This window comes from Ranitomeya imitator, chromosome 4 (assembly GCF_032444005.1).
Source record: "Ranitomeya imitator isolate aRanImi1 chromosome 4, aRanImi1.pri, whole genome shotgun sequence".
NCBI classification, from domain to species: Eukaryota; Metazoa; Chordata; class Amphibia; order Anura; family Dendrobatidae; genus Ranitomeya; species Ranitomeya imitator.
Window position 1 is genome coordinate 665,570,939 of NC_091285.1, and position 26,771 is coordinate 665,597,709.

At 46.6% G+C, this 26,771-nt stretch overlaps 1 protein-coding gene across 4 annotated transcripts in view; it reads left to right on the forward strand.

Moving 5' to 3' along the window:
* The first annotated feature begins 342 nt into the window (after positions 1–342).
* The window catches only part of DNM2 (dynamin 2), a 72,053-nt gene continuing 45,624 nt past the window's right edge, over positions 343–26,771 (forward strand). For all 4 annotated transcript variants that reach the window (XM_069767123.1, XM_069767124.1, XM_069767121.1 and 1 more), the window contains exons 1-3: positions 343–589; positions 14,223–14,296; positions 17,704–17,853. In XM_069767123.1, coding sequence (XP_069623224.1) covers positions 429–589; positions 14,223–14,296; positions 17,704–17,853 — 385 coding nt within the window. In that variant the 5' untranslated portion in view covers positions 343–428. The remainder of the gene's footprint in view (positions 590–14,222; positions 14,297–17,703; positions 17,854–26,771) is intronic.

Consider the following 26,771-nt stretch of genomic DNA (forward strand, 5'->3'; position numbering starts at 1 on the left):
CTCCATCATTTTTGCCGCCAGCGGGTGTATAAGTCTCAGCATTCCCTCAGCATAGTTGGACTCCAGCTGGAAACATAGTCACTTTTAGTTTCCGGGTGTCTAACAATGGGTTAAGGCTACACATCACGTGCTTTGAGTGACAGCTGACTTTATCCAATCAGATCTGTTCCTGTCGTTGACGGACAGCGCAGCGCTCACCAATCAGCGCCCGTGAGTCTGCCCTTTCTGCACGGCACCGCCTTCTGGCTTCTCCGCCCTTCGTTGGTGATGACGTATGAAATGCTAGACCAATCAGAGAGGCGGAATTTTTTCACTGGCATAATTATTGACCAATAGGCATTGCCGGGTGGCGGCCGTTGGGTTGTGTGTGGATGCCTGGCAGAGGAAGCAGAGCGGTAACGGAGAGCTGCCGGAGACCGTGAGCAACCATGGGGAACCGGGGGATGGAGGAGCTCATTCCCCTCGTTAACAAGCTCCAGGACGCGTTTAGTTCCATAGGCCAGTCCTGTAACCTCGACCTGCCGCAGATAGCAGTGGTTGGAGGGCAGAGCGCCGGCAAGAGTTCCGTGCTGGAAAACTTCGTAGGCCGGTAAGTAGTGCCGGCACCGCCTGTCATCGCGGCGTCTGCGGCGTTCCCGAGTGGCGTTTGGTATTCACAGCAGCACTCTGCGCACTTTACGTAGTTTTTCCTGCAGGCTTCTCAATGGGTGACGTCACCGCTCTGCGCTCGGGCTCCTGACACCGGCGGCGGCGGCGGAGCTGTTACCCCAGAGGTGGCCGCTGTCTTCTGTCTCCTCCGGGCGCGGTGCGGTGTATACAGCGCTGTACAGGCTCCATGGACGTCACTGCGCTCCAGCAGATGGGGAACTACAACTCCCAGCATGCCCTGACTGCCAGGTCTATCGGGGGACGCTGGGAAATGTAGTTTTCCTGCTGCTGGTGCAGAGCCTTGCTGTATACAGTGTATCGTGTGTTATCGGCCGGGTGGAGACAGCAGATAATTATATGTATCCTACCTCCACCTGCCTGATCCGCCCGGGTGCCGGCTGTTCCCAGCATATGGCGGGGCTTGGCACATGCCCCTGGTACTTGGCGCACTGTGGGGGGCTCCCGGCACACGGAGGGGCAGTGGCGGCTCTGGTGGGAGGGTACAGGTTCACCTTCCTTGTGCGAGGGGGTCTGGTGGGCACCTGGTTGGTTTGATGTGAATCTGGCGGCAGCGGTGGGACCGGTGTGGATTTGGCGGTACGCGGTTGGTTTGTGGGGGCGCTGGTGTCATGCAGCTGGTCTGTTGGGGAGCTGGCGGCTGCCCTCGGTGGGTCTGTTGGGGAGCTGGCGGCTGCCCTCGGTGGGTCTGTTGGGGAGCTCGCGGCTGCCCTCGGTGGGTCTGTTGGGGAGCTGGCGGCTGCCCTCGGTGGGTCTGTTGGGGAGCTGGCGGCTGCCCTCGGTGGGTCTGTTGGGGAGCTGGCGGCTGCCCTCGGTGGGTCTGTTGGGGAGCTGGCGGCTGCCCTCGGTGGGTCTGTTGGGGAGCTGGCGGCTGCCCTCGGTGGGTCTGTTGGGGAGCTGGCGGCTGCCCTCGGTGGGTCTGTTGGGGAGCTGGCGGCTGCCCTCGGTGGGTCTGTTGGGGAGCTGGCGGCTGCCCTCGGTGGGTCTGTTGGGGAGCTGGCGGCTGCCCTCGGTGGGTCTGTTGGGGAGCTGGCGGCTGCCCTCGGTGGGTCTGTTGGGGAGCTGGCGGCTGCCCTCGGTGGGTCTGTTGGGGAGCTGGCGGCTGCCCTCGGTGGGTCTGTTGGGGAGCTGGCGGCTGCCCTCGGTGGGTCTGTTGGGGAGCTGGCGGCTGCCCTCGGTGGGTCTGTTGGGGAGCTGGCGGCTGCCGGCTGTCGCGGGGCTCTCGTGGCGCCTCGCTGGCGGCTGCCCTCGGTGGGTCTCGTGGCGCCTCGCTGGCGGCTGCCCTCGGTGGGTCTCGTGGCGCCTCGCTGGCGGCTGCCCTCGGTGGGTCTCGTGGCGCCTCGCTGCCGGCTGCCCTCGGTGGGTCTCGTGGCGCCTCGCTGCCGGCTGTCGCGGGGCTCTCGTGGCGCCTCGCTGCCGGCTGCCCTCGGTGGGTCTCGTGGCGCCTCGCTGCCGGCTGTCGCGGGGCTCTCGTGGCGCCTCGCTGTCGGCGGTCTCTGTTGGAGTCTGGGCAGTGACGGCACGGAGCATGAAGGGTGTACGCAGCTTTTGGCCGGTGGTTTCAATATTGTGGCTGATTGGTGTTGTAAATTAATAAAATAATCCTCATTACTTGGATGTGCCAGGTTATCAAATGTTGCGGATTATTAGCCAGTCGTTTTTGCGCTGTATAGCCATTAATACTTTTGCACCATAAAGAGTTCATTATCTACAGCTCTCCGCAGACGTATGTGTCTCCATGGTAACAGGCAGCAAACAAACGGCAGTGAACCCTGCCGTCTGTCTCCCTGACACTGGGTAGAGGCTTGTTTCCATGGAGATGCATTGGCCTGCACTGGAGCTGTACTTGTTATGGCTGTCCGAGAACAGGGACCCCCGCACTATCCCGGACCCCCGCACCGTCAGGAACATGATGCCGTCCTGTTCTCCATCTGGTCACATGATGCTCTGCGGCCATGCTGAGCCTTATGGCAGTGACGCTTGTCTGTCCGGCGTCCAGTATGTGCAGCCATTGCTGACTCCCTGGGTAGGAAACCGTGCACTAAGGATCACACTCACTTCAATAGTCCCTGATCTGCAGTACCAAGAATGGCCACTACACGGTGTATGGCGCTCTGGTGGTCCTGCTCCGTGCAGATGATGGGTGGGGGTCCTGGGTGCTGGACCACCACTGATCTGATATTGCCTATTCCAATGACAGGTCATCTAGGCCGCGAGCCTGGAGATCCCCTTTAATGCCCCCGGCAGGTGAAGGTGGCCATTACCCCGCCTGCTCCGTGCCCATATCGGACCCCCTGGAGTCGCCTCATGTGCCGTCCTGTGAGTGACGCGGCTGTTTGTGGTGGTCTGTACTCTGGCCCTGGCTGCCCGTATTCTGATGGGACGGGGGAATATCAGGGCCATTAATGTGATGGGCTCCGAGCTTTCCTGTGTGCGGATGAGCAGACCCCGCTGTGTACCCGCTCCCCCTGTATCTGGTGCACGCGGCATTGTGCCAAGTCCTGCCCTCCTCTGTGTACAGTACGCTGCACTCACGGGGGTGATGGGACCCGGCCATACAGAGGGGGCGCCATCCGCACCGCACGGTGTGACTGACACAGCCGAGACCACAGGGAAGTGACTGTCGTCCGCTCCTCGCAACGTGCAGCCCCATCAGCAAGCCCCCCATTACTGGCCTGTGTATGACGCAGACCACGGCCCCTGTAAGAGCGAGCTACAGCCTCATCTGTGCAGGGGTCAGTCTACACTGGTATGAACCAGGAGGCCCAGGATGGAGAGACCTGTGCGTCAGTGCAAGAAATCATTAAGGGACGTCATGTATGTACGCAGTGACTGCACCAGCAGAATAGTGAGTGCAGCTCTGGGGTATAATACAGGATGTAACTCGGGATCAGTAATGTAATGTATGTACACAGTGACTGCACCAGCAGAATAGTGAGTGCAGCTCTGGGGTATAATACAGGATGTAACTCGGGATCAGTAATGTAATGTATGTACACAGTGACTGCACCAGCAGAATAGTGAGTGCAGCTCTGGGGTATAATACAGGATGTAACTCGGGATCAGTAATGTAATGTATGTACACAGTGACTGCACCAGCAGAATAGTGAGTGCAGCTCTGGGGTATAATACAGGATGTAACTCGGGATCAGTAATGTAATGTATGTACACAGTGACTGCACCAGCAGAATAGTGAGTGCAGCTCTGGGGTATAATACAGGATGTAACTCGGGATCAGTAATGTAATGTATGTACGCAGTGACTGCACCAGCAGAATAGTGAGTGCAGCTCTGGGGTATAATACAGGATGTAACTCGGGATCAGTAATGTAATGTATGTACACAGTGACTGCACCAGCAGAATAGTGAGTGCAGCTCTGGGATATAATACAGGATGTAACTCAGGATCAGTAATGTAATGTATGTACACAGTGACTGCACCAGCAGAATAGTGAGTGCAGCTCTGGGATATAATACAGGATGTAACTCAGGATCAGTAATGTATGTACACAGTGACTGCACCAGCAGAATAGTGCATGCAGCTCTGGGATATAATACAGGATGTAACTCAGGATCAGTAATGTAATGTATGTACACAGTGACTGCACCAGCAGAATAGTGAGTGCAGCTCTGGCGTATAATACAGGATGTAACTCGGGATCAGTAATGTAATGTATGTACACAGTGACTGCACCAGCAGAATAGTGAGTGCAGCTCTGGGGTATAATACAGGATGTAACTCGGGATCAGTAATGTAATGTATGTACACAGTGACTGCACCAGCAGAATAGTGAGTGCAGCTCTGGGATATAATACAGGATGTAACTCAGGATCAGTAATGTAATGTATGTACACAGTGACTGCACCAGCAGAATAGTGAGTGCAGCTCTGGGATATAATACAGGATGTAACTCAGGATCAGTAATGTATGTACACAGTGACTGCACCAGCAGAATAGTGCATGCAGCTCTGGGATATAATACAGGATGTAACTCAGGATCAGTAATGTAATGTATGCACACAGTGACTGCACCAGCAGAATAGTGAGTGCAGCTCTGGGATATAATACAGGATGTAACTCAGGATCAGTAATGTAATGTATGTACACAGTGACTGCACCAGCAGAATAGTGAGTGCAGCTCTGGGATATAATACAGGAGGTAACTCAGGATCAGTAATGTATGTACACAGTGACTGCACCAGCAGAATAGTGAGTGCAGCTCTGGGGTATAATACAGGATGTAACTCAGGATCAGTAATGTAATGTATGTACACAGTGACTGCACCAGCAGAATAGTAAGTGCAGCTCTGGAGTATAATACAGGATGTAACTCAGGATCAGTAATGTAATGTATGTACACAGTGACTGCACCAGCAGAATAGTGAGTGCAGCTCTGGGATATAATACAGGATGTAACTCAGGATCAGTAATGTAATGTATGTACACAGTGACTGCACCAGCAGAATAGTGAGTGCAGCTCTGGGATATAATACAGGATGTAACTCAGGATCAGTAATGTAATGTATGTACACAGTGACTGCACCAGCAGAATAGTGAGTGCAGCTCTGGGATATAATACAGGATGTAACTCAGGATCAGTAATGTATGTACACAGTGACTGCACCAGCAGAATAGTGCATGCAGCTCTGGGATATAATACAGGATGTAACTCAGGATCAGTAATGTAATGTATGCACACAGTGACTGCACCAGCAGAATAGTGAGTGCAGCTCTGGGATATAATACAGGATGTAACTCAGGATCAGTAATGTAATGTATGTACACAGTGACTGCACCAGCAGAATAGTGAGTGCAGCTCTGGGATATAATACAGGAGGTAACTCAGGATCAGTAATGTATGTACACAGTGACTGCACCAGCAGAATAGTGAGTGCAGCTCTGGGGTATAATACAGGATGTAACTCAGGATCAGTAATGTAATGTATGTACACAGTGACTGCACCAGCAGAATAGTAAGTGCAGCTCTGGAGTATAATACAGGATGTAACTCAGGATCAGTAATGTAATGTATGTACACAGTGACTGCACCAGCAGAATAGTGAGTGCAGCTCTGGAGTATAATACAGGATGTAACTCGGGATCAGTAATGTAATGCATGTACACAGTGATTGCACCAGCAGAATAGTGAGTGCAGCTCTGGGGTATAATACAGGATGTAACTCAGGATCAGTAATGTAATGTATGTACACAGTGACTGCACCAGCAGAATAGTGAGTGTAGCTCTGGAGTATAATACAGGATATAACTCAGGATCAGTAATGTAATGTATGTACACAGTGACTGCACCAGCAGAATAGTGAGTGCAGCTCTGGGGTATAATACAGGATGTAACTCAGGATCAGTAATGTAATGTATGTACACAGTGACTGCACCAGCAGAATAGTGAGTGCAGCTCTGGAGTATAATACAGGATGTAACTCAGGATCAGTAATGTAATGTATGTACACAGTGACTGCACCAGCAGAATAGTGAGTGCAGCTCTGGAGTATAATGCAGGATGTAACTCAGGATCAGTAATGTAATGTATGTACACAGTGACTGCACCAGCAGAATAGTGAGTGCAGCTCTGGGGTATAATACAGGATGTAACTCAGGATATGTAATGTATGTACACAGTGACTGCACCAGCAGAATAGTGAGTGCAGCTCTGGGGTATAATACAGGATGTAACTCAGGATCAGTAATGTAATGTAATGTATGTACACAGTGACTGCACCAGCAGAATAGTGAGTGCAGCTCTGGAGTATAATGCAGGATGTAACTCGGGATCAGTAATGTAATGTATGTACACAGTGACTGCACCAGCAGAATAGTGAGTGCAGCTCTGGGGTATAATACAGGATGTAACTCAGGATCAGTAATGTAATGTATGTACACAGTGACTGCACCAGCAGAATAGTGAGTGCAGCTCTGGGGTATAATACAGGATGTAACTCAGGATCAGTAATGTAATGTATGTACACAGTGACTGCACCAGCAGAATAGTGAGTGCAGCTCTGGGGTATAATACAGGATGTAACTCAGGATCAGTAATGTAATGTATGTATACAGTGACTGCACCAGCAGAATAGTGAGTGCAGCTCTGGGGTATAATACAGGATGTAACTCAGGATCAGTAATGTATGTACACAGTGACTGCACCAGCAGAATAGTGAGTGCAGCTCTGGGGTATAATACAGGATGTAACTCAGGATCAGTAATGTAATGTATGTGCACAGTGACTGCACCAGCAGAATAGTGAGTGCAGCTCTGGAGTATAATACAGCATGTAACTCGGGATCAGTAATGTAATGTATGTACACAGTGACTGCACCAGCAGAATAGTGAGTGCAGCTCTGGAGTATAATACAGGATGTAACTCAGGATCAGTAATGTAATGTATGTACACAGTGACTGCACCAGCAGAATAGTGAGTGCAGCTCTGGAGTATAATACAGGGTGTAACTCAGGATCAGTAATGTAATGTATGTACACAGTGACTGCACCAGCAGAATAGTGAGTGCAGCTCTGGGGTATAATACAGGATGTAACTAAGCTTTGCTCCTATTATACTGGGGAAGTTCCTTGGTGTTTATAGACTATACAATCCTATATAAAAGTCCACACATCATTTAACTATAGTTTAAAAGGTATTTACCCCGCCCCCTTAAGACCAGCAGCAGTTATGACACGTTGGGGTGTTTGGATCCCCCGGCTCCTATCAGTATATGCACACCTATGCGATGTAGTGCACATTCACCATTACTCAGCCGTTTCGCCCCTATAGACTTTCCTCCGTTGCTCTCTGTGCCGCCGGTCGGATCCTGTTCCTGGTGTGAACTTCCTCCCTGGTATCTCCGGGCTTTTGTCAGGAATGTTGTGATTTGTCTTCATTCCTGCTGCTTGATAACGATATGGATGGAGGCCATCTTTATTAGAATTCAATGGGATTGAAAAATTTGAGTTGCAGGTGGAAGTGTCCTCAGCTGGTTTTGTAGACCTGAAAACGTCTACAGCCAAGGTCTGCTCTGCTGCATATAGACGTATAGCTAAAAATACCGCCACCATTGCTGCAGTGTATGATAACATGTATTGTGAGGGTGGAAACAGTCAGCAGTGGAGATTACAGAAATTGGAGAATTAAACTACTATGATACTTCCCCTATGTACAAGAGCATAGTAGTTATATTCTTGTACATAGGAGCAGTATTATCTACTATATAATTGTCTAAGGGTCACTTCCGTCTGTCTGCCCTTCTGACTGTCACGGATATTCATTGGTCGCGGCCTCTGTCTGTCATGGAATCTAAGTCGCTGATTGGTCTCGCCAGCTGCCTGTCATGGCCCGGCGCCCACTCCATACTCCCCGCAGTCACCGCTCACATAGGGTTAATGCCAGCGGTAACGGACCACGTGACATACGTGGCTGGGCAATATACTACGTGGCTCTGTGCTGTAGACTACGTGACTGGGCAATATACTACGTGGCTGGGCAATATACTACGTGGCTCTGTGCTGTAGACTACGTGACTGGGCAATATACTACGTGGCTGGGCAATATACTACGTGGCTCTGTGCTGTAGACTACGTCACTGGGCAATATACTACGTGGCTCTGTGCTGTAGACTACGTCACTGGGCAATATACTACGTGGCTGGGCAATGTACTACGTGACTGGGCAATATACTACGTGGCTGGGCAATGTACTACGTGGCTGGGCAATATACTACGTGGCTGGGCAATGTACTACGTGGCTGGGCAATGTACTACGTGACTGGGCAATGTACTACGTGGACATGCATATTCTAGAATACCTGATGCGTTAGAATCGGGCCACCATCTAGTCTACTATATAATTGTCTAAGGGTCACTTCCGTCTTTCTGTCTGTCCTTCTGTCTGTCACAGATAGTCATTGGTCGCGGCCTCTGTTTGTCAAGGAATCCAAGTCGCTGATTGGTCGCGGCAGAACGCCCACGACCATTGCCACGACCAATCAGCGACAGGTGCAATCCGGCGGCAACATGGCCACTCCTTCCTCCCCGCAGTCAGTGCCCGCTCCGTACTCCCATGCAGTCAGCCCTCACACAGGGTTAATGGCAGCGCTAATGGACCGCGTTATGCCGTGATGTAACACACTCCATTAACGCTGCTATTAACCCTGTGTGACCAACTTTTTTACTATTGATGCTTCTTGTGCAGTATACTACGCGGGCTGTGCAGTATACTACGCGGGCTGTGCAGTATACTACGCGGGCTGTGCAGTATACTACGCGGGCTGTGCAGTATACTACGCGGGCTGTGCAGTATACTACGCGGGCTGTGCAGTATACTACGCGGGCTGTGCAGTATACTACGCGGGCTGTGCAGTATACTACGCGGGCTGTGCAGTATACTACGCGGGCTGTGCAGTATACTACGCGGGCTGTGCAGTATACTACGCGGGCTGTGCAGTATACTACGCGGGCTGTGCAGTATACTACGCGGGCTGTGCAGTATACTACGCGGGCTGTGCAGTATACTACGCGGGCTGTGCAGTATACTACGCGGGCTGTGCAGTATACTACGCGGGCTGTGCAGTATACTACGCGGGCTGTGCAGTATACTACGCGGGCTGTGCAGTATACTACGCGGGCTGTGCAGTATACTACGCGGGCTGTGCAGTATACTACGCGGGCTGTGCAGTATACTACGCGGGCTGTGCAGTATACTACGCGGGCTGTGCAGTATACTACGCGGGCTGTGCAGTATACTACGCGGGCTGTGCAGTATACTACGCGGGCTGTGCAGTATACTACGCGGGCTGTGCAGTATACTACGCGGGCTGTGCAGTATACTACGCGGGCTGTGCAGTATACTACGCGGGCTGTGCAGTATACTACGCGGGCTGTGCAGTATACTACGCGGGCTGTGCAGTATACTACGCGGGCTGTGCAGTATACTACGCGGGCTGTGCAGTATACTACGCGGGCTGTGCAGTATACTACGCGGGCTGTGCAGTATACTACGCGGGCTGTGCAGTATACTACGCGGGCTGTGCAGTATACTACGCGGGCTGTGCAGTATACTACGCGGGCTGTGCAGTATACTACGCGGGCTGTGCAGTATACTACGCGGGCTGTGCAGTATACTACGCGGGCTGTGCAGTATACTACGCGGGCTGTGCAGTATACTACGCGGGCTGTGCAGTATACTACGCGGGCTGTGCAGTATACTACGCGGGCTGTGCAGTATACTACGCGGGCTGTGCAGTATACTACGCGGGCTGTGCAGTATACTACGCGGGCTGTGCAGTATACTACGCGGGCTGTGCAGTATACTACGCGGGCTGTGCAGTATACTACGCGGGCTGTGCAGTATACTACGCGGGCTGTGCAGTATACTACGCGGGCTGTGCAGTATACTACGCGGGCTGTGCAGTATACTACGCGGGCTGTGCAGTATACTACGCGGGCTGTGCAGTATACTACGCGGGCTGTGCAGTATACTACGCGGGCTGTGCAGTATACTACGCGGGCTGTGCAGTATACTACGCGGGCTGTGCAGTATACTACGCGGGCTGTGCAGTATACTACGCGGGCTGTGCAGTATACTACGCGGGCTGTGCAGTATACTACGCGGGCTGTGCAGTATACTACGCGGGCTGTGCAGTATACTACGCGGGCTGTGCAGTATACTACGCGGGCTGTGCAGTATACTACGCGGGCTGTGCAGTATACTACGCGGGCTGTGCAGTATACTACGCGGGCTGTGCAGTATACTACGCGGGCTGTGCAGTATACTACGCGGGCTGTGCAGTATACTACGCGGGCTGTGCAGTATACTACGCGGGCTGTGCAGTATACTACGCGGGCTGTGCAGTATACTACGCGGGCTGTGCAGTATACTACGCGGGCTGTGCAGTATACTACGCGGGCTGTGCAGTATACTACGCGGGCTGTGCAGTATACTACGCGGGCCGTGCAGTATACTAGAATACCCAATGCGTTAGAATCGGGCCACCATCTAGTAGTAGTTATGTTCTTGTACATAGGGAGCAGTATTATAGTAGTTATATTCTTGTACGTAGGAGGCAGTATTATAGTAGTTATATTCTTGTACGTAGGAGGCAGTATGATAGTAGATATATTCTTGTACGTAGGGAGCAGTATTATAGTAGTTATATTCTTGTACGTAGGAGGCAGTATTATAGTAGTTATATTCTTGTACGTAGGAGGCAGTATTATAGTAGTTATATTCTTGTACGTAGGAGGCAGTATGATAGTAGATATATTCTTGTACGTAGGGAGCAGTAGCATAGTAGTTATATTCTTGTACGTAGGGGGCAGTATCATAGTAGTTATATTCTTGTACGTAGGGGGCAGTATGATAGTAGTTATATTCTTGTACGTAGGGGGCAGTATCATAGTAGTTATATTCTTGTACGTAGGGGCAGTATTATAGTAGTTATATTCTTGTTTATTGGGGGAGTATGGTTATTTTAATTTCTGAAACTTTACTGATAAGCCTTTTTTGTGTCGTAATTGCTAGGAAATAATTGTATCTCTCCTGTATGAGATGCATTGAATAGTTTATTAACCCTTGATGCATTGGTGACTAAGTTCTCTTCTATGGGAACGTTGCTCATCATCTTGTGTACAATTCCCAGTAGAATTATAGGGGAAGTTTTGCTTTTCTTTGGCAGTCGCCTGTTGGAGCCTCAGACAGAAGTTCTGTATCTGCCGTATTCCTGTAGTTTGGCCACACGCCAGCAATGTGTGGATCCTCCTTATACACTAAGTGGAGAGAAGTATGTGGCCCCCGTCACTTTATTCTACAGGAGCTTTACCACCGTCCCGTTCTATATTCATAGACGCTAATATGGAGTCGGCCCCTCTGCAGATATAACGGCTCCCGCTCTTCTGGGAAGGATTTCTATAAGGTTTTGGAGCATTTGTAGGGTCAGACCCTGATGTTGGGGGAGGTCCGGCTCATATTTCCTTTATAGGTGTTGGATGGGGCTGAGGTCCGGGCTCTGTGCGGCCCGTCATGTTTTTCCTCTCCATGTCTGTGTGGACCTTGTGTACTGGGCACAGTCATGGGGAACAGAAGGGTCTTCCACAAAGCTGGAAGCTACAATTATCCACAATGTCGTGTACTGAAGAATTAAGATTTCACCTTCGCTAGAACTAAGGGCCCAATGCCGACCCCTGATAACAGCCCATAGCATTATGCTCCTCCACCATATGTACAGTGGACACAATGCAGTCAGGGGGTAACGTCCTCCTGGAATCGCCAAACCCAGACCCCTCCATCAGAAGCAGATAGAGAAGTGTGATCACTGCCCAGTGGTGGCGGCTTTACACCACTGCGTCCGACGGCATTGTGCTTGGTGATGTGCGGTCGGAGGTTATGGGGGATGATGGGGACTGATATTATACATCGGGGACAATGGGACGGAATATAACACCTGAGTTAGGTGATTATGGCGTGAGCCCCAATACTTTTCTCCGTATTGTCGTTGTGTAGGTCCTGTAACATGGCCGCCCCTCGTGATCAGCTGGGAATGTTTTCTGATGTTTGCTGAGCTTCTCCTGCAGCGTCCGATAAGCAGAATGTTACCGGTCACACCCTTCCCAGAATAGCCTGCAGTGGGATAGGTGACGGCTGCGGTATTACATCACAAGTGATAAGAGGGGGGGGAGCCATCACTGCGCAGGGGAGCTGTGAACACTGCGCTCACTGGAGGCATAGTTCTGCCATTATGTGCTCATGTGATGATGAGTCAGCTCCATTATGTACTCTGCAGAGATCAGTCAGCGGCAGCTTGTTGACTGTTTCCACGAAGATGCTGGATTTTAGCTCTGGCAGGTGAAATCCTTGGAGCATCCATGTCCGCTTCGCCGGTCTTATACTTTGTCCTCGGAGGAGAATCATTTACCCTAGCCGGGTGCACACTTTGCTCTTAAAGGGACGGCGACTATGAGCCCTCATTGTCCTCCTTATCGGAGATATGTCTCCCGTACATGTGGTTTCGGCTGCCGGGGTTACACACGGGGGGTCTCGTGGGCTGCAGAGAGGTCACATGACATCCTGTGCAGAGAGCAGCCGTCTGTCGCTTTGTTCTGGGGGGTAAAGTGCTGAGCTCGTGTGTACAGCGCAGCGCGGCTCATTCGCCGCGGGGCGACACAATGCCGCTCCTATGTGTCTGCGTTGGCTTCCTGTTGGTCCGCTGCCCGGCCGGACAATGGACGTAGTGCACTGATGGCCGGGGGCCTGACGCAGCACATGCCTCCTCACCAGGCCGCTCCGCTCCTCACAATCTCCTGACTTCTGTTTCCTTCCTCTCCAGCAGCTAAAAATATATATATTTATAAGAAATGGTACGAGCGTCACGTCTCCTCCTGTGCTGACCGGTTGTCAGGAATGGCGGGGGGGATCCTGCTTTTCAGAAATGGCGGGGTTGGGGGGGATCAGGTGATCGGACGGATGTGTAATGGGGGGGGGGGGATCATGATAAATGCGTGATCATTGAGACCCTACAATCACTAGGAGCCCCCTCCTCCTCGCTGAGGAAGCGTTGGGAATGTAGAATGCAGAGGGGGGCTCGGGACCCCATTCTGATGAACTTCAGGGGTCCAAGCGATCACACAACTGTCATAGGTTTGTCTTCAATTCGTTGTGTGAAGAAGAATAAGTGTAGAATAAATGTTCTCTACTCCGGAGCTGTATTCATAATTCTGCCAACTGTTAAGGGGGCAGTCAGGGACTTCACAAATAATGGCCTGGGGATAAGTGATCAATATGCAACCGGTGGTCTCCGTCGGCCCCTGACCACGTGCTCAGGACACACCGTGCACATTTCTATGACATAATGCACATCGGGAGCAATAAAACCTATAAATAAAGCAATAAAACCTCTGGGTACTATCTCGCTGCCGTCACCGGCCTGGAAATCGCCCTTTGATCCCCTTTTACCAGCATCTACACCGGCGATTTCCCGGCTGTTGGGGGCGTGACAACCAGTTTACTGACTGCTTCCAATAACAACCAGCGGAGTTTCATAAATTTGCCGTTTTTTTGTGGTTCTGAGCGTCCAGTCAATTCTTGCTGACTCGTATTGTACAGTATAAGCGAGTTCCAGCATTGAGGAGGGCTTCAGAGCTGAAATCCGCCGGGCAGCCATTACTGGTTGGACGTGGGGCTTTACCCATGGAGCTCTCTGCGGGTTCTCGCTTTTCTCAGCCCGTGGCGCTGCAGTGACAGCGGTCCCGGGGCGCGTTCACATGATGACATACATGTTTGTGGAGTGTGTGCTCCGGGATCAGGCGGTGACACGCGGAGGGCGAGCGTCCTGTATGTTCATGGCTGGTGAAGAGTCAATAAACAGGGATTAGTCACTTCCCATAAAGGGCCGACGGGTGGGTGGGCGAGGCTGTGTGCGCTGCCCCATGGCCATGATGGGGGGGCTGCCAATGACTGCACACTCTTCCTCCCATGTCCGCTAATGGCGGGACCCCCGTCCTGTCCTATACATACATGTTGTGATCTGACTGTCCCTTTTTCTCTTTCCTTGCAGAGACTTCCTGCCCCGTGGCTCCGGCATCGTCACACGTCGCCCCCTCATCCTCCAGCTCATGTTCAGTAAAACAGGTTGGTGCCTTGTACTGCTTCACTGTGACTGCGAGGGTCACGTCATTTTCACTTGACTGCTGCAGACGATCACCGATTGGCTGCAGCGATCTTGTGACATAACAAGATCACATGACGGCGCCAGAGAGATGACCACAGCAGAGTTGTCAGCCATTGGTAGCGTACTACTCCTCGAAGCCACTCCAAAATTTTCAACTGTTAGTCTCCGTTTTACTTAAAGGGGTGTTCCCATTTCCAAGATCCTATCCCAGTATGTAATAATATTAGCAAATAACTTAAATTCGAATGTAGTGTAGTTCTTCTGATTCTCTCTGTCGCTTACCCCATATGCAGTGCATTATAGTAGCTTAGGTATCCATGGTTACGACCACTCTTCTAGTGACAGTTGTTAGTGGTCGCAGCCATGGATACCTTAGCAATTGGAGTCAACAGCATAGCTAATCAGAAGAACTATAGTGCATTTGTAATTAAAGGTATTTGCTTATAGTATTACTTATTGGGATAGGATCTTGCAGATGGGAATACCCCTTAGTATTCCTCATGCGAGGAGGAATCGTGTTACTCCGTTACTCCTCCTGGAAATGTTTAAACACATTGATAACTTGCAGTTACTATTTCCCACAGAAATGTGACCCTACTGGCCTGGACTGGGAACAGTCAGTTTTCATTTTTTCCATACATTTCCAGGAGGATTAACAGAGTGACAATGTTCTGAGAAGATGATTGATTTCCATGGGGCAGGAATTGTGTGCCCCGGAGTTGTCCCTTGTGAACGGCTGTCGGGCAGGTGTTGCGCGGGTGGCTGTCGGGCAGGTGTTGCGCGGCTGTCTGTCGGGCAGGCAGGCGTTGCGCGGGTGGCGGCTGTCTGTCGGGCAGGCAGGCGTTGCGCGGGTGGCGGCTGTCTGTCATGCAGAGGCGTTGCGCGGTTGGCTGTGTGTTGGGCAGGCGTTGTGCGGGTGGTGGGTGGCTGTCGGGCAGGCGTTGCGCGGTTGGCTGTCTCTTGGGCAGGCGTTGTGCGGGTGGTGGGTGGCTGTCGGGCAGGCGTTGCGCGGGTGGTGGGTGGCTGTCGGGCAGGCAGGCGTTGCGCGAGTGGCGGCTGTCTGTCTGTCGGGCAGGCATTGCGCGGGTGGGGGCTGTCTGCCGGGCAGGCAGGCGTTGCGCGGTTGGCTTGCAGCCGGTCGTCTCCTATGTTGCGTCTCTTCTCTCCAAACAGCAGGGATTACCATCAGACAGTCGTTCTCACCGAGCCGCCTGCCTTCCAGCTGATGCGTATCTGCCCTGCCTGCTGGAACTTGTAGTTCCAGAACCGCCCGGATGTCGCACAGTGGCCATTCCTGTTCTGGGGCGAGAATCCTAAACCTTCACCTTTCGTCTGCTTCCAGCAGGCAATTAAGGGCATCTCCTACAGGTCCGACCTGTCCGACAGTTTCCCGGCGGCTTTTAATAATTCTTTTGGTGACTCAGGTGTAAATTTAGTAACACATTAACAGGAGGAAGCTACCTGCCCTCCGGCTGTTGTGACACTACAGCTCCCAGCATGCCCTGGCTCGGTCTGGTATTACAGCGCAGTTTTCACTTAGGTGAATAGGATGGGGCTGCAATACCACACGTAACCAGCAGGCAGGTGTGGTGCTGTTTGCCTTTCTCTAATATTCTCTCTATACTTCGTGCCTGGGGTGCTGCCTGTACTCGGGGAAACTTCCATGATTGCTGTTTTCTTCTTCCCACCTGTCCGTGTCCCTGCGCTTGCGTCATCCTGCCACTTTCACACCTTGCCGGCCCTAAGGAGTGAGGAGTGGCCGGGTGACAGCGAGGGTCTTCTGACTGGCGATGACACTGGGGCAGGGATACAGATTGATGTCTGTTACCCGGCGGCGGGCAGTGTGTGCAGCCTGTGGTCGGAGGCTCTGTGCCGCCCGCTCCGGGCTCGCCTCTGTGTGCACAGCCACTAGGTAAACACACAGAGCTGCGTGGCATCACTGCCATCACGCGGACATGGCTGCCACCTCGCCATCGGCATGCTTTATTTACTGTCTCGCTCCTCACCGTCCTCCGGTTGTGCTTGCAGTCAGTGAATGAGAGCTCTTTACATTCAGAAGCCACAGGTGCCACATGTCTCTGCTGAGGGCAGCGCTGGCCACGGCCTGGACACGAAGGCTTGTGATGAAGCTCTCTGAGCGAAACGCGTCAGCAGCCGCACAAATCTCTCTCCACTAGTTTGCTACAATGTGTTAATCAGGAGTTTAGCTCACAGAGCATTGTTCACACTGGGACAACCGTGTCCGCTTCTCAGCGGAGAGCAGTGCTAGCTGTGTGCGGGCTACTGCCAGGCATGGAAGTAGGCTTCATCCGCTGGCTGCAAGCACAGACACTGAAAAAATGTATGGAGCCTGCTCATCTCAACACAGGGAGATGTCAGGAGGGAGGAGCTATGTGACAGGGAGACTTCAGGAGGGAGGAGCTATGTGACAGGGAGACTTCAGGAGGGAGGAGCTATGTGACGGGGAGACTTCAGGAGGGAGGAGCTATGTGACGGGGAGACGTCAGGAGGGAGGAGCTATGTGACGGGGAGACGTCAGGAGGGAGGAGCTATGTGACAGGGAGACTTCAGGAGGGAGGAGCTATGTGACGGGGAGACTTCAGGAGGGAGGAGCTATGTGACGGGGAGATGTCAGGAGGGAGGAGCTATGTGACGGGGAGACGTCAGGAGGGAGGAGCTATGTGACAGGGAGACTTCAGGAGGGAGGAGCTATGTGACGGGGAGACTTCAGGAGGGAGGAGCTATGTGACGGGGAGACTTCAGGAGGGAGGAGCTATGTGACGGGGAGACGTCAGGAGGGAGGAGCTATGTGACGGGGAGACTTCAGGAGGGAGGAGCTATGTGACGGGGAGACTTCAGGAGGGAGGAGCTATGTGACGGGGAGACTTCAGGAGGGAGGAGCTATGTGACGGGGAGACGTCAGGAGGGAGGAGCTATGTGACAGGGAGACTTCAGGAGGGAGGAGCTATGTGACGGGGAGACGTCAGGAAAAAGGAGCTATGTGATGAGGAGACTTCAGGAGGGAGGAGCTATGTGACGGGGAGATGTCAGGAGGGAGGAGCTATGAGATGGCGAGGAGCTATGTTCCAGGGAGATGTCAGGAGGGAGGAGCTATGTGACAGGGAGACGTCAGGAGGGAGGAGCTATGTGACAGGGAGACATCAGGAGGGAGGAGCTATGTGACAGGGAGATGTCAGGAGGGAGGAGCTATGTGACAGGGAGATGTCAGGAGGGAGGAGCTATGTGACATGGAGTTTGCCCTGCCTCCCACATAGTGACCAATGAGAGGAACTATGTGTTATGGAGTCTTCTCCCACCACAAGGTAATGGCTGCTGTACAGTAACCCGGACTTTCCATTTTCTACAGAATATGCAGAATTCCTACATTGCAAATCCAAGAAGTTTACAGACTTTGATGAGGTTCGTCAGGAAATCGAAGCAGAAACAGACAGAGTAACTGGAACAAACAAAGGCATCTCGCCTGTGCCCATCAATCTGCGGGTGTATTCTCCAAATGGTGAGTGCCCAATGCATCTGCTCATCCGCAGGCCATCTCACTAATGAAAAAGCAGCTCTTCACAGGAAGCTTCCCTGTGCACCACATTCTAATGCACACATACTATTATAGCAGTTATATTCTTGTATATAGGGGCAGTATTATAGCAGTTATATTCTTGTACATAGGAGCAGTATTATAGTAGTTATATTCTTGTACATAGGAGCAGTATTATAGTAGTTATATTCTTGTACATAGGGGCAGTATTATAGCAGTTATATTCTTGTACATAGGAGCAGTATTATAGTAGTTATATTCTTGTACATAGGAGCAGTATTATAGTAGTTATATTCTTGTACATAGGGAGCAGTATTATAGTAGTTATATTCTTGTACATAGGAGCAGTATTATAGTAGTTATATTCTTGTACATAGGGAGCAGTATTATAGTAGTTATATTCGTGTACATAGGGGCAGTATTATAGTAGTTATATTCTTGTACATAGGGGCAGTATTATAGTAGTTATATTCTTGTACATAGGAGCAGTATTATAGTAGTTATATTCTTGTACATAGGAGCAGTATTATAGTAGTTATATTCGTGTACATAGGGGCAGTATTATAGTAGTTATATTCTTGTACATAGGGGCAGTATTATAGTAGTTATATTCTTGTACATAGGGGCAGTATTATAGTAGTTATATTCTTGTACATAGGGGCAGTATTATAGTAGTTATATTCTTGTACATATATGGCAGTATTATAGTAGTTATATTCTTGTACATAGGGGGCAGTATTATAGTAGTTATATTCTTGTACATAGAGGCAGTATTATAGTAGTTATATTCTTGTACATAGGGGCAGTATTATAGTAGTTATATTCTTGTACATAGGGGCAGTATTATAGTAGTTATATTCTTGTACATAGGAGCAGTATTATAGTAGTTGTATTCTGTACACAGGGGGCAGTATTATAGTAGTTATATTCTTGTACATAGGGGGCAGTATTATAGTAGTTATATTCTTGTACATAGGAGCAGTATTATAGTAGTTATATTCTTGTACATAGGGGCAGTATTATAGTAGTTATATTCTTGTACATAGGGGGCAGTATTATAGTAGTTATATTCTTGTACATATGGGCAGTATTATAGTAGTTATATTCTTGTACATAGGAGCAGTATTATAGTAGTTATATTCTTGTACATAGGGGCAGTATTATAGTAGTTATATTCTTGTACATAGGGGCAGTATTATAGTAGTTATATTCTTGTACATAGGGGCAGTATTATAGTGGTTATATTCTTGTACATAGATGGCAGTATTATTATTATTTATTTATATAGCACCATTGATTCCATGGTGCTGTACATGAGAAGGGGTTACATACAAGTTACAAATATCACATACAGTAAACAAACTAACAATGACGGACTGATACAGAGGGGCGAGGACCCTGCCCTTGCGGGCTTACATTCTACAGGATTATGGGGAAGGAGACAGTAGGTTGAGGGTTGCAGGAGCTCCGGTGTTGGAGAGGTGGTAGCTCCGATAGTGATGAGGCAGCAGCGGTGTCAGTGCAGGCTGTAGGCTTTCCTGAAGAGATGGGTTTTCAGGTTCCGTCTGAAGGATCCGACTGTGGTTGATAGTCGGACGTGTTGGGGCAGAGAGTTCCAGAGGATGGGGGATATTCGGGAGAAGTCTTGGAGGCGATTGGATGAGGAGCGAATAAGTGTGGAGGAGAGAAGGAGGTCTTGGGAGGATCGGAGATCACGTGACTGAAGATATCGGGAGATTAGTTCAGAGATATATGGAGGAGACAGGTTGTGGATGGCTTTGTAGGTCAGTATTAGCAATTTGAACTGGATACGCTGAGGGAATGGGAGCCAGTGAAGAGATTTGCAGAGGGGGGAAGCGGAGGAGTAGCGAGGAGAAAGATGAATTAGTCGGGCAGCAGAGTTAAGGATGGACTGGAGAGGTGCAAGGGTGTTAGCAGGGAGTTATATAGTAGTTATATTCTTGTACATAGGAGCAGTATTATAGTAGTTATATTCTTGTACATAGGGGGCAGTATTATAGTAGTTATATTCTTGTACATAGGAGCAGTATTATAGTAGTTATATTCTTGTACATAGGAGCAGTATTATAGTAGTTATATTCTTGTACATAGGGGCAGTATTATAGTAGTTATATTCTTGTACATAGGGGCAGTATTATAGTAGTTATATTCTTGCACATAGGAGCAGTATTATAGCAGTTATATTCTTGTACATAGGAGCAGTATTATAGTAGTTATATTCTTGTACATAGGGGCAGTATTATAGTAGTTATATTCTTGTACATAGGGGGCAGTATTATAGTAGTTATATTCTTGCACATAGGAGCAGTATTATAGCAGTTATATTCTTGTACATAGGAGCAGTATTATAGTAGTTATATTCTTGTACATAGATGGCAGTATTATAGTAGTTATATTCTTGTACATAGGAGTAGTATTATTGTAGTTATATTCTTGTACATAGATGGCAGTATTATAGCAGTTATATTCTTGTACATAGGGGCAGTATTATAGTAGTTATATTCTTGCACATAGGAGCAGTATTATAGCAGTTATATTCTTGTACATAGGAGCAGTATTATAGTAGTTATATTCTTGTACATAGGGGTAGTATTATAGTAGTTATATTCTTGTACATAGGAGCAGTATTATAGTAGTTATATTCTTGTACATAGGGGCAGTATTATAGTAGTTATATTCTTGTACATAGGGGGCAGTATTATAGTAGTTATATTCTTGTACATAGGGGCAGTATTATAGTAGTTATATTCTTGTACATAGATGGCAGTATTATAGCAGTTATATTCTTGTACATAGGGGCAGTATTATAGTAGTTATATTCTTGTACATAGGGGCAGTATTATAGTAGTCATATTCTTGTACATAGATGGCAGTATTATAGCAGTTATATTCTTGTATATAGGGGCAGTATTATAGTAGTTATATTCTTGTACATAGGGGCAGTATTATAGTAGTTATATTCTTGTACATAGGGGCAGTATTATAGTAGTTATATTCTTGTACATAGATGGCAGTATTATAGCAGTTATATTCTTGTACATAGGGGCAGTATTATAGTAGTTATATTCTTGTACATAGGGGGCAGTATTATAGTAGTTATATTCTTGCACATAGGAGCAGTATTATAGTAGTTATATTGTATATAGGGAGCAGTATTATAGTAGTTATATTCTTGTACATAGGGCGAAGTATTATAGTACGTACATTCTTTTACATAGGGGGCAGTATTATAGTAGTTATATTCTTGTACATAGGGGGCAGTATTATAGTAGTTATATTCTTGTACATAGGGGGCAGTATTATAGTAGTTATATTCTTGTACATAGGGGCAGTATTATAGTAGGTATATTCTTGTACATAGGGGCAGTATTATAGTAGTTATATTCTTGTACATAGGGGGCAGTATTATAGTAGTTATATTCTTGTACATAGGGGCAGTATTATAGTAGTTATATTCTTGTACATAGGGGCAGTATTATAGTAGTTATATTCTTGTGCATAGGGGCAGTATTATAGTAGTTATATTATTGTACATAGGGGGCAGTATTATAGTAGTTATATTCTTGTACATAGGGGCAGTATTATAGTAGTTATATTCTTGTACATAGGGGCAGTATTATAGTAGTTATATTCTTGTACATATATGGCAGTATTATAGTAGTTATATTCTTGTACATAGGGGGCAGTATTATAGTAGTTATATTCTTGTACATAGAGGCAGTATTATAGTAGTTATATTCTTGTACATAGGGGCAGTATTATAGTAGTTATATTCTTGTACATAGGAGCAGTATTATAGTAGTTGTATTCTGTACACGGGGCAGTATTATAGTAGTTATATTCTTGTACATAGGGGGCAGTATTATAGTAGTTATATTCTTGTACATAGGGGCAGTATTATAGTAGTTATATTCTTGTACATAGGGGCAGTATTATAGTAGTTATATTCTTGTACATATATGGCAGTATTATAGTAGTTTTATTCTTGTACATAGGGGGCAGTATTATAGTAGTTATATTCTTGTACATAGGAGCAGTATTATAGTAGTTATATTCTTGTACATAGGGGCAGTATTATAGTAGTTATATTCTTGTACATAGAGGCAGTATTATAGTAGTTATATTCTTGTACATAGGAGCAGTATTATAGTAGTTATATTCTTGTACATAGGGGCAGTATTATAGTAGTTATATTCTTGTACATAGGGGCAGTATTATAGTAGGTATATTCTTGTACATAGGGGCAGTATTATAGTAGTTATATTCTTGTACATAGGGGCAGTATTATAGTGGTTATATTCTTGTACATAGATGGCAGTATTATTATTATTATTATTTATTTATATAGCACCATTGATTCCATGGTGCTGTACATGAGAAGGGGTTACATACAAGTTACAAATATCACATACAGTAAACAAACTAACAATGACGGACTGATACAGAGGGGCGAGGACCCTGCCCTTGCGGGCTTACATTCTACAGGATTATGGGGAAGGAGACAGTAGGTTGAGGGTTGCAGGAGCTCCGGTGTTGGAGAGGTGGTAGCTCCGATAGTGATGAGGCAGCAGCGGTGTCAGTGCAGGCTGTAGGCTTTCCTGAAGAGATGGGTTTTCAGGTTCCGTCTGAAGGATCCGACTGTGGTTGATAGTCGGACGTGTTGGGGCAGAGAGTTCCAGAGGATGGGGGATATTCGGGAGAAGTCTTGGAGGCGATTGGATGAGGAGCGAATAAGTGTGGAGGAGAGAAGGAGGTCTTGGGAGGACTGGAGATTACGTGAGGGAAGATATCGAGAGATTAGGTCAGAGATATATGGAGGAGACAGGTTGTGGATGGCTTTGTAGGTCAGTATTAGCAATTTGAACTGGATACGCTGAGGGAATGGGAGCCAGTGAAGAGATTTGCAGAGGGGGGAAGCGGAGGAGTAGCGAGGAGAAAGATGAATTAGTCGGGCAGCAGAGTTAAGGATGGACTGGAGAGGTGCAAGGGTGTTAGCAGGGAGTTATATAGTAGTTATATTCTTGTACATAGGAGCAGTATTATAGTAGTTATATTCTTGTACATAGGGGCAGTATTATAGTAGTTATATTCTTGTACAAAGGGGCAGTATTATAGTAGTTATATTCTTGCACATAGGAGCAGTATTATAGCAGTTATATTCTTGTACATAGGAGCAGTATTATAGTAGTTATATTCTTGTACATAGGGGCAGTATTATAGTAGTTATATTCTTGTACATAGGGGGCAGTATTATAGTAGTTATATTCTTGCACATAGGAGCAGTATTATAGCAGTTATATTCTTGTACATAGGAGCAGTATTATAGTAGTTATATTCTTGTACATAGATGGCAGTATTATAGTAGTTATATTCTTGTACATAGGAGTAGTATTATTGTAGTTATATTCTTGTACATAGATGGCAGTATTATAGCAGTTATATTCTTGTACATAGGGGCAGTATTATAGTAGTTATATTCTTGCACATAGGAGCAGTATTATAGCAGTTATATTCTTGTACATAGGAGCAGTATTATAGTAGTTATATTCTTGTACATAGGGGTAGTATTATAGTAGTTATATTCTTGTACATAGGAGCAGTAATATAGTAGTTATATTCTTGTACATAGGGGCAGTATTATAGTAGTTATATTCTTGTACATAGGGGGCAGTATTATAGTAGTTATATTCTTGTACATAGGGGCAGTATTATAGTAGTTATATTCTTGTACATAGATGGCAGTATTATAGCAGTTATATTCTTGTACATAGGGGCAGTATTATAGTAGTTATATTCTTGTACATAGGGGCAGTATTATAGTAGTCATATTCTTGTACATAGATGGCAGTATTATAGCAGTTATATTCTTGTATATAGGGGCAGTATTATAGTAGTTATATTCTTGTACATAGGGGCAGTATTATAGTAGTTATATTCTTGTACATAGGGGCAGTATTATAGTAGTTATATTCTTGTACATAGATGGCAGTATTATAGCAGTTATATTCTTGTACATAGGGGCAGTATTATAGTAGTTATATTCTTGTACATAGGGGGCAGTATTATAGTAGTTATATTCTTGCACATAGGAGCAGTATTATAGTAGTTATATTGTATATAGGGAGCAGTATTATAGTAGTTATATTCTTGTACATAGGGCGAAGTATTATAGTACGTACATTCTTTTACATAGGGGGCAGTATTATAGTAGTTATATTCTTGTACATAGGGGGCAGTATTATAGTAGTTATATTCTTGTACATAGGGGGCAGTATTATAGTAGTTATATTCTTGTACATAGGGGCAGTATTATAGTAGGTATATTCTTGTACATAGGGGCAGTATTATAGTAGTTATATTCTTGTACATAGGGGGCAGTATTATAGTAGTTATATTCTTGTACATAGGGGCAGTATTATAGTAGTTATATTCTTGTACATAGGGGCAGTATTATAGTAGTTATATTCTTGTGCATAGGGGCAGTATTATAGTAGTTATATTATTGTACATAGGGGGCAGTATTATAGTAGTTATATTCTTGTACATAGGGGCAGTATTATAGTAGTTATATTCTTGTACATAGGGGCAGTATTATAGTAGTTATATTCTTGTACATATATGGCAGTATTATAGTAGTTATATTCTTGTACATAGGGGCAGTATTATAGTAGTTATATTCTTGTACATAGGGAGCAGTATTATAGTAGTTATATTCTTGTACATAGAGGCAGTATTATAGTAGTTATATTCTTGTACATAGGGGCAGTATTATAGTAGTTATATTCTTGTACATAGGAGCAGTATTATAGTAGTTGTATTCTGTACACGGGGCAGTATTATAGTAGTTATATTCTTGTACATAGGGGGCAGTATTATAGTAGTTATATTCTTGTACATAGGGGCAGTATTATAGTAGTTATATTCTTGTACATAGGGGCAGTATTATAGTAGTTATATTCTTGTACATATATGGCAGTATTATAGTAGTTATATTCTTGTACATAGGGGGCAGTATTATAGTAGTTATATTCTTGTACATAGGAGCAGTATTATAGTAGTTATATTCTTGTACATAGGGGCAGTATTATAGTAGTTATATTCTTGTACATAGGGGCAGTATTATAGTAGGTATATTCTTGTACATAGGGGCAGTATTATAGTAGTTATATTCTTGTACATAGGGGCAGTATTATAGTGGTTATATTCTTGTACATAGATGGCAGTATTATTATTATTATTATTTATTTATATAGCACCATTGATTCCATGGTGCTGTACATGAGAAGGGGTTACATACAAGTTACAAATATCACATACAGTAAACAAACTAACAATGACGGACTGATACAGAGGGGCGAGGACCCTGCCCTTGCGGGCTTACATTCTACAGGATTATGGGGAAGGAGACAGTAGGTTGAGGGTTGCAGGAGCTCCGGTGTTGGAGAGGTGGTAGCTCCGATAGTGATGAGGCGGCAGCGGTGTCAGTGCAGGCTGTAGGCTTTCCTGAAGAGATGGGTTTTCAGGTTCCGTCTGAAGGATCCGACTGTGGTTGATAGTCGGACGTGTTGGGGCAGAGAGTTCCAGAGGATGGGGGATATTCGGGAGAAGTCTTGGAGGCGATTGGATGAGGAGCGAATAAGTGTGGAGGAGAGAAGGAGGTCTTGGGAGGATCGGAGATCACGTGAGGGAAGATATCGAGAGATTAGTTCAGAGATATATGGAGGAGACAGGTTGTGGATGGCTTTGTAGGTCAGTATTAGCAATTTGAACTGGATACGCTGAGGGAATGGGAGCCAGTGAAGAGATTTGCAGAGGGGGGAAGCGGAGGAGTAGCGAGGAGAGAGATAGATTAGTCGGGCAGCAGAGTTAAGGATGGACTGGAGAGGTACGAGAGTGTTAGCAGGGAGTTATATAGTAGTTATATTCTTGTACATAGATGGCAGTATTATAGTAGTTATATTCTTGTACATAGGGGCAGTATTATAGCAGTTATATTCTTGTACATAGGGGCAGTATTATAGTAGTTATATTCTTGTACATAGGAGCAGTATTATAGTAGTTATATTCTTGCACATATGGGCAGTATTATAGTAGTTATATTCTTGTACATAGGGGGCAGTATTATAGTAGTTATATTCTTGTATATAGGGGCAGTATTATAGTAGTTATATTCTTGTATATGGGGGGCAGTATTATAGCAGTTATATTCTTGTATATAGGGGCAGTATTATAGTAGTTATATTCTTGTATATAGGGGGCAGTATTATAGTAGTTATATTCTTGTACATAGGGGACAGTATTATAGTAGTTATATTCTTGTACATAGGAGGCAGTATTATAGTAGTTATATTCTTGTACATGGGGCAGTATTATAGCAGTTATATTCTTGTATATGGGGGGCAGTATTATAGCAGTTATATTCTTGTATATGGGGGGCAGTATTATAGTAGTTATATTCTTGTACATAGGGGCAGTATTATAGAAGTTATATATTGTTGTACATAGGGGCAGTATTATAGTAGTTATATTCTTGTACATAGGAGCAGTATTATAGTAGTTATATTCTTGTACATAGGGGGCAGTATTATAGTAGTTATATTCTTGTACATAGGAGCAGTATTATAGTAGTTATATTCTTGTACATAGGGGGCAGTATTATAGTAGTTGTATTCTTGTACATAGGAGCAGTATTATAGTAGTTGTATTCTTGTACATAGGAGCAGTATTATAGTAGTTATATTCTTGTACATAGGAGCAGTATTATAGTAGTTATATTCTTGTACATAGGGGGCAGCATTATAGTAGTTATATTCTTGTACATAGGGGGCAGCATTATAGTAGTTATATTCTTGTACATAGGG